The 14,691-nt window shown below is 44.8% G+C and overlaps 1 protein-coding gene across 1 annotated transcript in view; it reads right to left on the bottom strand.

The window, feature by feature from the left end:
• Window positions 1-14,691, bottom strand: part of fstl5 (follistatin-like 5) — a gene marked incomplete at both ends in the record, with an annotated part of 142,166 nt that overhangs the window by 81,685 nt on the left and 45,790 nt on the right. Inside the window, 1 exon segment of the mRNA XM_080502377.1 lies at window positions 9,464-9,584. Coding sequence (XP_080358503.1) covers window positions 9,464-9,584 — 121 coding nt within the window.

Raw genomic sequence — 14,691 nt, 5'->3', positions numbered from 1 at the left:
GCCATTTTGACAAAATAAGAGTCGTCACGTCTTCGTCGAGGCTCCGGTTGCACGTCGTAAGAGAAAAAACACTGTTTTTGTGTTGTCGTCATGGAAACTTTCTGAAAACGGCAAATGTTGAAAACAACGTCGCTTGGCATGCCGGCCAATCAGAAATCAAACCCTATATGATGTCACCAGGGGTTTAGCCAATCACAATCAAGGAAGGCTCCTCCCCCCCCTTTTGAACTCCTCCCACAATCAGGCAGCTCTGCTCTGGCACATGGCGCCACGAGAAGAAATACTTCCTCCCTCTTCCCATAGATGGGCGGAGCCAGTCCAGCTCACACAGACACAGCAGATTCTGAATGCAGCTCCTAGGATCCAATATTCAAGTGGAGGGAAATCAACTCTGATTACAAGGTTTGTGTGAGCGACCAGGTGGAGGAGGAGGTGAAGATGGAGGAGGAGGAGGTGAAGATGGAGGGAGAGGTGAAGATGGAGGAGGAGGAGGTGAAGATGACTTTTTAAGATAACCCTCCTGACTTTTGGCAGAACGACCGGCTTCCTGGATCCAACACGTCCAAGAGCTTTTCTGAATCGAAGATGAGTCCAGGTGTTACTTGATCGTCTACTAGCCGCGCGAGCTAGCGGCTCCCGCTAGCTGCCCGAGCTAGCTGCTAGCGGCTCCCGCTAGCTGCCCGAGCTCCCTTTCCTCCTCTCTGGTCTCTTCCAGGCTCAATCTTTCATCAAGGCTCACAAAACACCAACTATAACTTCAAAACACTGTAAAAAACTTGGATATTTAAGAGGAAACAAGTCGATATAAACACAAACAGATGGAGATCTGCACAAACTCGTGACGTCACACATAGGCTCCCGCCCACGAAGAAGAAGGATTCCCCCGACTTCCTCGGCTGGAGATTAAAAATTCAAATAACTTTGTTATGCGACAACAGTGGAGGGGCAGAGTCGAGGAACCTTACAAGTAGAACCCAACTATCGTTTTTTTGCAAAGTAGTGTTTTACATTTCACTGGGACTTTAAATAAAGTAGTGTTTTACATTTCACTGGAACTTTAATGGTATCCAATGAATGGAAACACTAGGAACCGGTTACCAACTTTGCCCCCCCCCGGTCTCTGTTAAACTGGTGACAGACTTCCTGGACTCCCTACCCTCCTTGCAGCACTTCAGTTTTTTCCCCTCAGGACTTTCTTCCACAAAAACACAACTCTTGTTTCACCGTCTTGATTCCGCCTGCAGCTGCGTTCCCTTCCTGAGGTCGTCCAGCCGGGGCGTCGATGTTCCCGTCACCCCGCCTCCCAAAAGTGAATGCCACGCGGTGATAGATGGCTCCTTATCTGTTACCCCGCGATGCTCGGGGAAAACATCATTCCAGCAAATTGCTCAACGGCGACGCGGCGGCGCTCTGCTATCGGCGGCGTGGCAGACCATCACTCATATCGCCGACGTCATCTAATTAAAAGACCCTCACTTGTGCCAGAACGGCTTCCTTACAGCTCGCCCAGGCAAATTGATTCCCCCCCCCCTCCCTCCCTCCCCCCACCACTTCCCCTCCATGCAAAGGAGGGATGAATAATGCATGGCGTTAAGAGTCTTATCGTCTGTTCTGACTAAACAATGGCGCCGCGCTTTGAATATTCCAGGAAGGTGAGCGAGCGTCTTATTAGCAGAGCCGTCAGACCGCTGCTGCTTCCACCCGCAGTCATTCTGCATTTACCCCCCCCCCCTCCCCCCCCCGAGCGGCGCCGCGGTTCTGGACACGCCGGGTCCACACGTTTACTTTTTGATGGCGCCGACTTTATTACCGCGCTTTAAGGTGTTTGCATAGAGTTTTTTTTCACGGCTGCCACTCAGAGATGATGTCAGCAATTAAAGTGCAAAAGTATAAGTTCGTAATGCGGCTTCGCCTCGGGCACCGTGACCGCAGTGTGTGTGTGTGTGTGTGTGTGTGTGTGTGTGTGTGTGTGTGTGTGTGTGTGTGTGTGTGTGTGTGTGTGTGTGTGTGTGTGTGTGAGGCCACATCTACATCTAACATGTCATGAACTTACACCGCTGTGACTCCATTTATTATTGAAGGTGTTGATTTGATCACTTTTTGTAATAATCTGCTACGTTTTGTAATAATCTGCTACATTTTGCAATAATCTGCTACGTTTTGTAATAATCTGCTACGTTTTGCAATAATCTGCTACATTTTGCAATAATCTGCTACATTTTGCAATAATCTGCTACATTTTGCAATAATCTGCTACATTTTGCAATAATCTGCTACATTTTGTAATAATCTGCTACATTTTGCAATAATCTGCTACATTTTGTAATAATCTGCTACATTTTGCAATAATCTGCTACATTTTGTAATAATCTGCTACGTTTTGTAATAATCTGCTACATTTTGCAATAATCTGCTACATTTTGTAATAATCTGCTACATTTTGCAATAATCTGCTACATTTTGTAATAATCTGCTACATTTTGTAATAATCTGCTACATTTTGTAATAATCTGCTACTTTTTGGAATGAAATGATCAAACGCATTTTGTAATAGCTTGTTATTACATATTGCAACAGTTATTACAAAATGTGACTGTTCCACGTGGTTTTTTTTAAGAAAATGTAACTGAGGCAGATCGTAGAATGTAAATGAATGAAAGTCAATGAAATATCGAGAAAGTTAATAAGTGTGCTAATACGTTTGATGGACGACAGAACGACGCCAGCGTTCTGTGTGTGTGTGTGTGTGTGTGTGTGTGTGTGTGTGTGTGTGTGTGTGTGTGTGTGTGTGTGTGTGTGTGTGTGTGTGAGGCCACATCTACATCTAACATGTCATGAACTTACACTGCTGTGACTCCATTTATTATTTAAGGTGTTGATTTTATCAGCAGCCGCTCTGACAGGAATAAACACGGAGTCGCTCAGCCTGCGTTACATCAAATAGCCTTTTTAGTTATTTTTATTTCTTTTTTTTAACCCGAATGTGGAAGAACGCCAACGGTAATAAAACAGATTAGACGCGCTAGTTAAACCCGACTGACTGGTGTTTTCCAATCAGTCCAAACGCGTCATCAAATCCAGTCGTCATTTCCCGGCGAAGCGAATCCTGCAGGAGAAACGGGAGGAAACGTTCAGCGTCACATTACCACTGAAACGCTTCAGCATTTATTTTGAGATTCAGGACTAAGACGAACATGAACGTCACACGTTACTGTCGGGGAATAAATGTTCCCGTAGCCGTGAGTCGTATTTACATTAATATCCTTCACAACCAGGATTAGACTTTATCTGACTTAATGTACATTATATTTAATTAGTGTTGATTTAGTTCTAATGAGTTTAAATGGAGTGATGATTGATTAAGTGGAAGCAAAAATAAATGTATTAATTAATAAAAAAAATAAAAAAAATAAAAGATAAATAAATAAATGAATGAATACATAAATAAATAAATAGATAAATAAATAAATAAATGAATGAATAAACAAATACACGAATAAATAAACACAGAAATACATGAATAAATAAATAAATAAATACATGAATAAATAAATACATGAATAAATAAATAAATAAATGAATACATAAATACATAAACAAATAAATATATATTTATAGAGAAGTTGTTTGGTTAAAGATTTCTGAGATCTGTTGCTTTTGATATTGAATTTTGTGTGAAATTTAAAAACAATAAAATAAATAAACCTTATCAATTTAAAGTGGTCAGGAATCCTCGACTTGATGTTGTTGGACCGTTGAAGGAAACCAGATTAAATGAGCACAAAGTCCTTAACCCAGAAACTCAACAAGGACTCTTCTCGTTCACGATGTTTTAACGCGACAACGACATAAAAAAACCATCTGATCAAATCACTGAGAGTCTCTGTTGTAACTGAAGTAGAGCAATGAGAACATACATCTGGTGAACTACTCCCGACTCAAACACCCAAACCATTAAGAATAAAACAGAAAGGCTGGAATCTCTCGGTTTGCGTGTGACGAATGTGAATCAGCGTGAACAACCTCCGCTCTGAACGTCTCCGCTCTGAACTCCACCTTCCTCTTTAAAGACAAACTTTAGTAAGTGTGAACATGCTTCAGTTCCTGTGTTATCCTGCGGTGTACTCTGCTTTCTGTCCGGCTCCTTCAAACCTCACTTTAATACACCTGGAAGAACGGATGAGAGCAGATTGATGGAGAGATTTTTAAACTCCAGCCTATTTGTGCTGAATGCTAAATCTGTGTAATATCTAGCCGCCGCTGCTTCTTGTTTCTGAACCTCGGCGGGAGGAAATAACGACACAAACTGATGTAAATGTCTCCTCATAGCAGGGAAGTGCTGGATGGACGAGGCCCAGACACTCCAGCTCTGAGAAATGTTTCCCTCACTACATTTACAGCCGCCACTTTTTTTTTTTTTTTTCTTTTTTCACTTTGATCTCACTACAGGTGGTATCACCTCGCGGGGTTTTTGATGAATTTGCCGCTTTTGCATAACGACTCTTCACTTCCCCCCCTTTTAGACGCGTTGAATAAATTGTGCTGACGATTAACGACGGATAAAGAGGGAAACACACAAAGAATCCCAGCAGGAGGTGAAAAGGCTCAACAACGTCAACGAGCGTCGACACGCAAACGAAACGGCTCGAGTGACGATGAACTCTTAGTGTGGAACAAGAACTGCAGCCGCGGAACGGAGACAAAATACATCGAGCGGCACACGAAGGCTGAAGGAAGTCAGTCGCCGAGGAGACCTCGCCTCGTTTCCACGGCGACGCTTCAAGTGAAAAAAAACAAAACACACCTTTGTTTCAGAAAAGTTTCACATTCACACGGCAGTGTTTTGATAGCGATGTAGTTACAACGCCACACCAAGAGGTGGTGCTGTTGGGTGGGTTTGGTTTTTTTTTTTCCGTAATGAAACCACATTACGGTGACTGTCACGGTGACTGTCAAAATAAAAGCACCAGGTTGGATTGCTATCATGGTGACTGTCAAAATAAAAGCACCAGGTTGGATTGCTATCACGGTGACTGTCAAAATAAAAGCACCAGGTTGGATTGCTATCATGGGGACTGTCAAAATAAAAGGACCAAGTTGGATTGCTATTATGGCGACTGTCAAAATAAAAGTACCAAGTACCAAGTTGGATTGCTATTATGGTGACTGTCAAAATAAAACCACCAAGGTGGATTGCTATTATGGTGACTGTCAAAATAAAAGTACCAAGTTGGATTTCTATTATGGTGACTGTCAAAGTAAAAGTACCAAGTTGGATTGCTATTAATGGCGACTGTCAAAATAAAAGTACCAAGTACCAAGTTGGATTGCTATTATGGTGACTGTCAAAATAAAAGTACCAAGTTGGATTGCTATTATGGTGACTGGCAAAATAAAAGTACCAAGTTGGATTGCTATTATGGTGACTGTCAAAATAAAAGTACCAAGTCAGGAGAACCTGGACTGGGAGTCATGATGCCACAAAGGCTCTACTGAGCATGTGCAGAACTACTAGTCGCCGTGGCAACCAGGTCCAGGAACGTTTAGATGTAGATGTGGCCTCACACACACACACACACACACACACACACACACACACACACACACACACACACACACACACACACACACACACACACACACACACACACACACACACGCAGAGAACAATACGCTCTGAAGTATTACGTTGACTGTCAAAATAAAACAAAAAATCCGAGGAGCTCCAGCAGAATCTTGACCCTCTGGAGGAAACGCTGATCTGATGGTCTCTACTGAGCATGTGCAGTAGCAGCACCTCCACCATTTTCACCCGTTTCCGGAGAACAAACAGTTCAGCCTTTTCACTTTGAGAGAAATCGTTGCAGAGCAAAGTGAGTCTCACAACGAGTTTTCCACAACATTTCACGCGACACGTTATCCGTTAAAGAAACGCGAGTTTCCACTGACACACCGACGGCGACGTAGTTCGTCTGCCAGGCCTCTGGAGGGCGCCGACGCTTGTTTTTGTAATGAAGCCTCACAGTGCAGAGAACGCTGCGCTACGAACGTGAACGAGGTCAACAGAACCCGACATCCTCGTGGACGGATCAGAGGAGAACCTCCACAACAAAACTGATAATATGATGTGAAACTAGAATACGAGTCGGCCATGTTGGATCACAGTTCCGATCAGGAAGGGGAGGGCGGAGCGTCTCCCTCCATCAGTCTCTCCCAAAGTAAAGAAAGTTTCACGGACACACTCGTTTTCCTCGTCGCGTAAACGGCGCCTGGATTTCTTTCTTTTTTTTCGCAGTGAAGTTGAAACGTGAAGATGTGACGGCGGCAGAGGAGGAAGTTTGAGCAGCGCGACTCTTCGAGGACGTCTCTCGTCAGACCGGCTGCTGAGCCTCTGTTCCCAGAAGAGCTTCGCTCTACATGGTGGAACCGTGACTCTTCTGCTTCTGACACTACTTTTTGGTTTTTCTCTATTATCTTCCGGCAGCTCTGAGAATCGCTCTAAATACAGAAGGGCTGATGAGATGAGACGCGATTATGAATTCTCTCCCACTGCTAAATATGTCAAGCCAAATGTCAGAGGATCTTCTGTCGGAGGATATCGAGCTGACGGGAAATGTCAGGCGGCGAAGAGCGAGAGAGGGAAACCTGCTCACGTGTCGGAGAGTCTGCCGAGCTGACGACCAGGAGCCGTGACCCGATTCTTCACAACCCTTCACCTGGTCTTCTCCATCTAGAACTAGAAGCTACTGACGCTAGCAGCAGGAGGAGCAGGGCCATAGACCTATAGAACTAGAAGCTACCGACGCTAGCAGCAGGAGGAGCAGGGCCATAGACCTATAGAACTAGAAGCTACCGACGCTAGCAGCAGGAGGAGCAGGGCCATAGACCTATAGAACCAGAAGCTACTGACGCTAGCAGCAGGAGGAGCAGGGCCATAGACCTATAGAACTAGAAGCTACTGACCCTAGCAGCAGGAGGAGCAGGGCCATAGACCTATAGAACTAGAAGCTACTGACGCTAGCAGCGGGAGGAGCGGGGCCATAGACCTATAGAACTAGAAGCTACTGACGATAGCAGCGGGAGGAGCAGGGCCATAGACCTATAGAACTAGAAGCTACTGACGCTAGCAGCAGGAGGAGCAGGGCCATAGACCTATAGAACTAGAAGCTACTGACGCTAGCAGCGGGAGGAGCAGGGCCATAGACCTATAGAACTAGAAGCTACTGACGCTAGCAGCGGGAGGAGCAGGGCCATAGACCTATAGAACTAGAAGCTACTGACCCTAGCAGCAGGAGGAGCAGGGCCATAGACCTATAGAACTAGAAGCTACTGACGCTAGCAGCGGGAGGAGCGGGGCCATAGACCTATAGAACTAGAAGCTACTGACGTTAGCAGCAGGAGGAGGGGGGCCATAGACCTATAGAACTAGAAGCTAGAGACGCTAGCAGCAGGAGGAGCGGGGCCATAGACCTATAGAACTAGAAGCTACTAACGCTAGCAGCAGGAGGAGCAGGGTCATAGACCTATAGAACTAGAAACTAATGATGCTAACAGCAGGAAGAGCAGGGTCATAGACCTATAGAACTAGAAGCTACTGATGCTAATAGCAGAAGGAGCAGGGCCATAGACCTATAGAACTAGAAGCTACCGACGTTAGCAGCAGGAGGAGGGGGGCCATAGACCTATAGAACTAGAAGCTAGAGACGCTAGCAGCAGGAGGAGCGGGGCCATAGACCTATAGAACTAGAAGCTACTGACGCTAGCAGCGGGAGCAGCAGGGCCATAGACCTATAGAACTAGAAGCTACTGACGCTAGCAGCAGGAGGAGCGGGGCCATAGAGGTATAGAACTAGAAGCTACTGACGCTAGCTGCAGGAGGAGCGGGGCCATAGACCTATAGAACTAGAAGCTACTGACGCTAGCAACAGGAGGAGCGGGGCCATAGACCTATAGAACTAGAAGCTACTGACGCTAGCAACAGGAGGAGCGGGGCCATAGACCTATAGAACTAGAAGCTACCGACGCTAGCTGCAGGAGGAGCAGGGCCATAGACCTATAGAACTAGAAGCTACTGACGCTAGCAGCAGGAGGAGCGGGGCCATAGACCTATAGAACTAGAAGCTACTGACGCTAGCAGCAGGAGGAGCAGGGCCATAGACCTATAGAACTAGAAGCTACTGACGCTAGCAGCAGGAGGAGCAGGGCCATAGACCTATAGAACTAGAAGCTACTGACGCTAGCAGCAGGAGGAGCAGGGCCATAGACCTATAGAACTAGAAGCTACTGACGCTAGCAGCAGGAGGAGCAGGGCCATAGACCTATAGAACTAGAAGCTACTGACGCTAGCAGCAGGAGGAGCAGGGCCATAGACCTATAGAACTAGAAGCTACTGACGCTAGCAGCAGGAGGAGCAGGGCCATAGACCTATAGAACTAGAAGCTACTGACGCTAGCAGCAGGAGGAGCAGGGCCATAGACCTATAGAACTAGAAGCTACTGACGCTAGCAGCAGGAGGAGCGGGGTCATAGACCTATAGAACTAGAAGCTACCGACGCTAGCTGCAGGAGGAGCAGGGCCATAGACCTATAGAACTAGAAGCTACTGACGCTAGCAGCAGGAGGAGCGGGGCCATAGACCTATAGAACTAGAAGCTACTGACGCTAGCAGCAGGAGGAGCGGGGCCATAGACCTATAGAACTAGAAGCTACTGACGCTAGCAGCAGGAGGAGCAGGGCCATAGACCTATAGAACTAGAAGCTACTGACGCTAGCAGCAGGAGGAGCGGGGCCATAGACCTATAGAACTAGAAGCTACTGACGCTAGCAGCAGGAGGAGCGGGGCCATAGACCTATAGAACTAGAAGCTACTGACGCTAGCAGCAGGAGGAGTCATACACATGTTTATGAGCAAGAATCTACATCAAAATTTGTATGTGCTTCTTCTGCATCTACATCTATGTGGTTCTTGCACGTTATGAGTCTCTATAGAACTATATAGCCGTCTTCTTCTGCGTTTTTGGTGTGTTTGTTGAGCCACAGCGCCCCTAAAGGCCTGGTAGGTGTACTACATGTGTACTACAGGCCCTGAAGCCTCATGTTGAGCCGAGTTCATAATGAGAAGAAAGATCTTTTTGTTTTTTTGTTTTTTTTGTCGTGTGGATTTGACCCTAAACCAGCTGATCTTCAAAGTCCAAACTCCAACAATCTCATCTGAATTACACAGTTATCTTATCTGTGCGTCTTCAAACGACGTCTTCAATTTCAGGTTCATCATATTCATCGCATCACTTTCCAAATGGCTTGACTACTAGAAAAATAACCAGCAAATCCAGAAACTCGAATGATGTGAGCGAGTGATGAAACACATCGGGAGCAATGAGGAAGCGTCGTCATGTAACAGTCCTGATCCAAGGCCTCCCGCCCACACAGTCCGGTGACCTCTGACCCCCGGCATGAGAACTCACCGAAGGCCGTGTAGAACTCCTCCCTGGTCAGGTGCTCGTCGTCGTTCACGTCGTTGTACTTCAGGAGGTCGAACAGCGTGCAGTCGGAGAAGTCTTTGGACAATCCCTCCTGCTTGATGACCTTCAACGAGAACCAACGAGTGTTTGGTTAAAGAGAGCCGGCGCTTTCTGAAAGGCTGCAGTTCAAACATCTTCACAAACATCTTCACAAAGATCTTCAGCACTCATAAGAAAACGGATGTGAAAAGAAACACAATGTTCAATCCCCAACAGTGAAATAAAAACAGAATGAAAACTTGACGCACAAAGAGAAACTAAACAGTGAATTTGGAACGATGAGGAATCAAACCTACACGTTACTTCACACGTTACACGTTTTTTACTCCGCTGTCGTCGTGACAACTCCTCATGCTGGCGTCGTTCCTTCCTGGTCGCTCACGTTGGGTTTGAACAGACAAAACAACACGGTGACGTGGAGCTTCAAACTACAAGTTTAACCAAAGAGGCTTTATTGACGCTTCGTCTTCACACACTGGCGCTTTTATTTATTGCTTTTGTTCAAAAGTGTGTTTCTGGTGATGTTATCTGTTATCTGACGTCAGTCTGAATGAAGCAACGCTTCAACCTTCATCTAGATTTTCTTCGACAGCAATTCCTTTTAAACTAGTTGCTTTTTAAATTTTTTTTAAAACAAAATCATGTCGTCTCAAAGGACATGGGATTATTGTGGTTAACGCTGGAGTGTGTGTGTGTGTGTGTGTGTGTGTGTGTGTGTCCCTTCTTTGGAGATTAAGCTCAATTAAAAGCATTTTTTTTAATGTTTACTTATTTGTTTATTTTTCACGGAACAGGAATCTTAAAGAAAAAGTTGCTTTGTACCAGATGTGGCAGGAACACAACATTATAATAAGACTATAGCCTAAAGGACAAATTAATAATATTTGCAATAACCATTCCAATTTATCAGCTGGTTTTCGTAAAGTTCATAAAATTCATACTGTAAATAAACTAAACTATAAAGAAACGAACTAAACCAGGTTTAAGACAACAGACGTCTTCTTCTGTGGTTCAGAATTCAGCGCGACCTTGTTTCCATTCCCCTGAATGAAAGTAGGAACAAGCACACGTGTGTCCAGCGTGTGACGGCTCTGTGGCGCCGCCCGGTGGCGGCCGGCTGCATGACAGCTAGCATGACTCGTAGCCGTGAGCGCTGGACGGAGGAGGTTTGATCACGTCTGGCCCTGAACTGAAATCCTGCTCCCTCCGATGTGTTTCTATCTCAGAGTGAACAAAGGAGGATCCGGTTGTACAGTTTATCACTAATCCAAGCGGCGGAAAAAAAAATCTGCTCGCAATGACCTCACAAGAGGATTGGGCTCAGTCTCCGGCACTGCTCAGCGTGTTACGCAACGCCTGTTGTGTAATGTTTGACAATAAAGCATCTACGATCCGTCCTACAAATCGATAAGCTGCCTTTTTTTTTTTTTTTTTTCCTGCTTCGGCTGACAACATTTAAAAACACAACCTCCCCAATGCTCTGGAACATCCTTTTTTTTGTTTGTTTTGTTTTTTATTCGCCAGCTTTCTGGTGTTGGTGTAACGGAGTTAAAAATGCACTTTATTAATTATTATTTTCAATTCATGTTTGTTATTGTTATGTTGAGTATTTGTGAAATTTATCTCAATAGTTTCTTTTCATTGCCGATATTTGATTGATTTTGCTTTATTTTTTAATCGCCTTTTTTGCGCTCTTGTCTTGTTTGTCCCTCCCGGGCCTCCGTCGTTCCTCCGTGTTGGTTGTAGTCGTCTGGGAATTCACTGCCGCAACTTTGCGCTGTTTTGTCTGTAAATGTAGTAGTTTATGTCAAAGTTTTTACTGTAGATCGTTTGTCATAGTGTGGTGTCATGTTACTGTGCTGCTTTGTTTAGTTTTAACCTCTATTTTAACTTTTGGAAGCAGATATAGCCGGGGTGCTCAACACGTCGATCACGATCTACCAGTGGATCAAAGCTAGTAACAGTAGATCGTATGACACTAGAAAAGAAATAGACGCTGGTGTAATGAAACTGATTTACCTTTACGATTTACGAGTACGATCGAACGCAGCGTCAGATGACGGCTGAATGTTTCTGACCTTCAGGTCACCGCGCAAACGACGATGCTAAGTGTGACGAAGCTAACAAGCTAGTCGGCGAGTTAGCGCAAATTTGAAGCCCTCGCTTTTTTTCTTTTAAACTAGAGAAAGATTTGGTCGTCAAACATGAGACCAAGTGAGAAGACGAAGACGAGTCACTTTCACGAGGAATGGGAGGTGGACTTGTTTTTCACGATGTCGTTTCCGAAGTGCGTTTGTCTCGTCTGCCAGTCGAGCGTCGCAATACCAAAGATCAAAGTAACATCAAAGTAAACTCAGGTAATTACAAAGAATGTTCATAGTTAATTATGTCGTGTTGCACAATATTGGCTCGTACGGTTTTGCAAGGTCCATCATTATACATTGTACATATAAAGAATCCTCAATATATTTGAAAATAAATATATGTTTAGCATCTTTGTAGTGGGGGATCACTTTGACTTGGTCGTTTCATAAGGAGCTCGCAGGATGAGAAAGTGTGGCCCCCCTGGTGTATAACTTCATTAATTTTGGCGCGATTTCCCAGTAAACGCCGCCCAGTGACGTCATCACACCGGTGAACACTGTTTGTGTTTAATGTCTAGAACCAGAGTGGAGGAAGGCCAGCGGGAAGATTAAGTGTATTTCTAATCTTTTCTACAGGGATGTTTATAGTTGTTCCACCCCATGCATTGTATTTACGTTTTCAACGGATGGCAGTATTGCAAATTGTGTATTTCATTTTATTTCATTGTTCAGATTTAATGTTCAAAATGTACTTTTAAAATGTTGAGAGAGTTGGTTTTAATGGCCGAGGAACCAGAGAGGATGAAGGCCAGTGGGAAGATTAAGTGTATTTCTAATCTTTTCTACAGTAAACAAATCAAGACTGAAGGACTATTTTGAGGTCCAAATCACACCGTTACATTTGGTCACTGGAAGACGTGGTTAGTTTAATGGCGATCGAGTCTGAATGAGTCCTGGATGAAGCGATCGAGTCTGAACGAGTCCTGGATGAAGCGATCGAGTCTGAACGAGTCCTGGATGAAGCGATCGGGTCTGAACGAGTCCTGGATGAAGCGATCGGGTCTGAACGAGTCCTGGATGAAGCGATCGAGTCTGAACGAGTCCTGGATGAAGCGATCGGGTCTGAACGAGTCCTGGATGAAGCGATCGAGTATGAACGAGTCCTGGATGAAGCGATCGGGTCTGAACGAGTCCTGGATGAAGCGATCGAGTCTGAACGAGTCCTGGATGAAGCGATCGGGTCTGAACGAGTCCTGGATGAAGCGATCGGGTCTGAACGAGTCCTGGATGAAGCGATCGGGTCTGAACGAGTCCTGGATGAAGCGATCGGGTCTGAACGAGTCCTGGATGAAGCGATCGGGTCTGAACGAGTCCTGGATGAAGCGATCGAGGCTGAACGAGTCCTGGATGAAGCGATCGGGTCTGAACGAGTCCTGGATGAAGCCCAGCAGCCGGCCGATGGATGGAACCATTAACTGTTCCTGAATGTTCCTGAACCAGGCAACGGCTGCTTCACCACCTCTTCTATTGTCCTTCTGTGTCTGAATCTTCAGGAAACATGTTTGAATCCCATGTTTAAACTGACCTCACTTCGTCCTCACAGCCTTTTGATTCCCGTCCGGAAACAACAATTGAAACTAAAGAGAGAAAAGCAGAAAACCAGTACGGTGACACACTTCCAGACCTGTAAGCTAAATGACCCGAGACGCTGACGAGGGAACCAGATGAAATGTTCACGGAGGCTGCGGCTCCCGCCTGCTTCAAATCCAAAGTTAATTTATAAAGCCGACGGAACGTTGGCTGGTCATCCAGACAGAACGCCGTCCTCACGCTGGAAAGTTGACGACTCAATTCCACTGATTGCACGCAGAACACGCGGCGCTAATAGAGACGCTACACACAACCACTGCACGCAAACCATTCAAAATAAGAGGCGGAGCTCCGTTAGCTCCTTCAGCAGAACGTCGCTGAACACAACCGCCACTTGTTAGGACTGAACCTGCCAACACTGGTTTTATTTTTTACTATAGTATGTTTATTGTACTTTATGCTACACTTTGCCCCCTCCCCCCCCCATCATAGTTTAATTTCCTTGTATTTCATCTTACTTTATACTTTGCTCCCCTTAGAACTTATTATACTTTATTATAGTTTGTTATTTTTATCTTATTTTTTTTTATTTTAGTCCCATTTTATTTGATTTATTATTACTTTTTACTGTAAATACTTTTGGCCCTTAGAGTTCTTGATAGTCATTGTATATCAGATACCTCTATTTGCACATTTCTTGTTTTTCCTACTCATGAGTCCTTAAGAGCTGAAGTAACAAGTACATTTCTCCGTTGTGAGATCAATAAAGGCTTATTTTGTCTTATCTGATCTTATCTTATCTTATCTTATCTGATCTTATCTTATCTTATCTTAACGTGATCGGCTGCGGAGGTCAAAGGTCAGGCTTTCCGCCTCAGAAACGGAACGTGGAAAGTTGTTTTTTTGGGAAAACGCGTTAACCTCACGGTACTTTTACATCTTAATTCTAGAAAGAATTTCTTGATTTAGAAACAACAACTTGGTGATGAATAGAAAACAGAGGAATGTTCCGGTGTGCGGCAGGAATGCGGCTCTTTAAAAGGACATTTCCATCAGCGTGTCGGCGTTCACTTCTTCCTCGTCTGTCGTCGTCTGATAAAAGCTTCACAAGAGAAAAATGTGACTGTTCCCGCAGCTGGAAGGTCAAGAAAACACAGCTATTGATAAAAGTTGCTCCACCAGAAAGAGACTTTTAATTTACACCTTCCAGAAAAGTTTTCACCGCACAGAAAACCAAACCAAATTAAAGCCGCAAGCAGCGTTGGCCGGGACCTCGCTCAAGCCCGTTGGGGTGGGTATGATCCTCTGGACCGGTTAATGATCAGTTTTTAAGTTAAAAAAAAAAAAAAAAAAAAATTATGACTTTTATTTTGAAAAAACGGCATCAAAACCAGCTAATTAGCTAGTGATTCGTGACCACGGCGCCCCCATTAGGCCACCTACCAAATTTCAGCTCAATCGAACAATGTTTGCTAGCATGCTAACGGGCATGTTCTG

Source organism: Blennius ocellaris (assembly GCF_963422515.1).
Source record: "Blennius ocellaris genome assembly, chromosome: 9".
NCBI lineage: Eukaryota > Metazoa > Chordata > Actinopteri > Blenniiformes > Blenniidae > Blennius > Blennius ocellaris.
The sequence above is the reverse complement of the archived record's forward strand: the minus strand, read 5'-3'. Positions and strand labels throughout refer to the sequence as shown.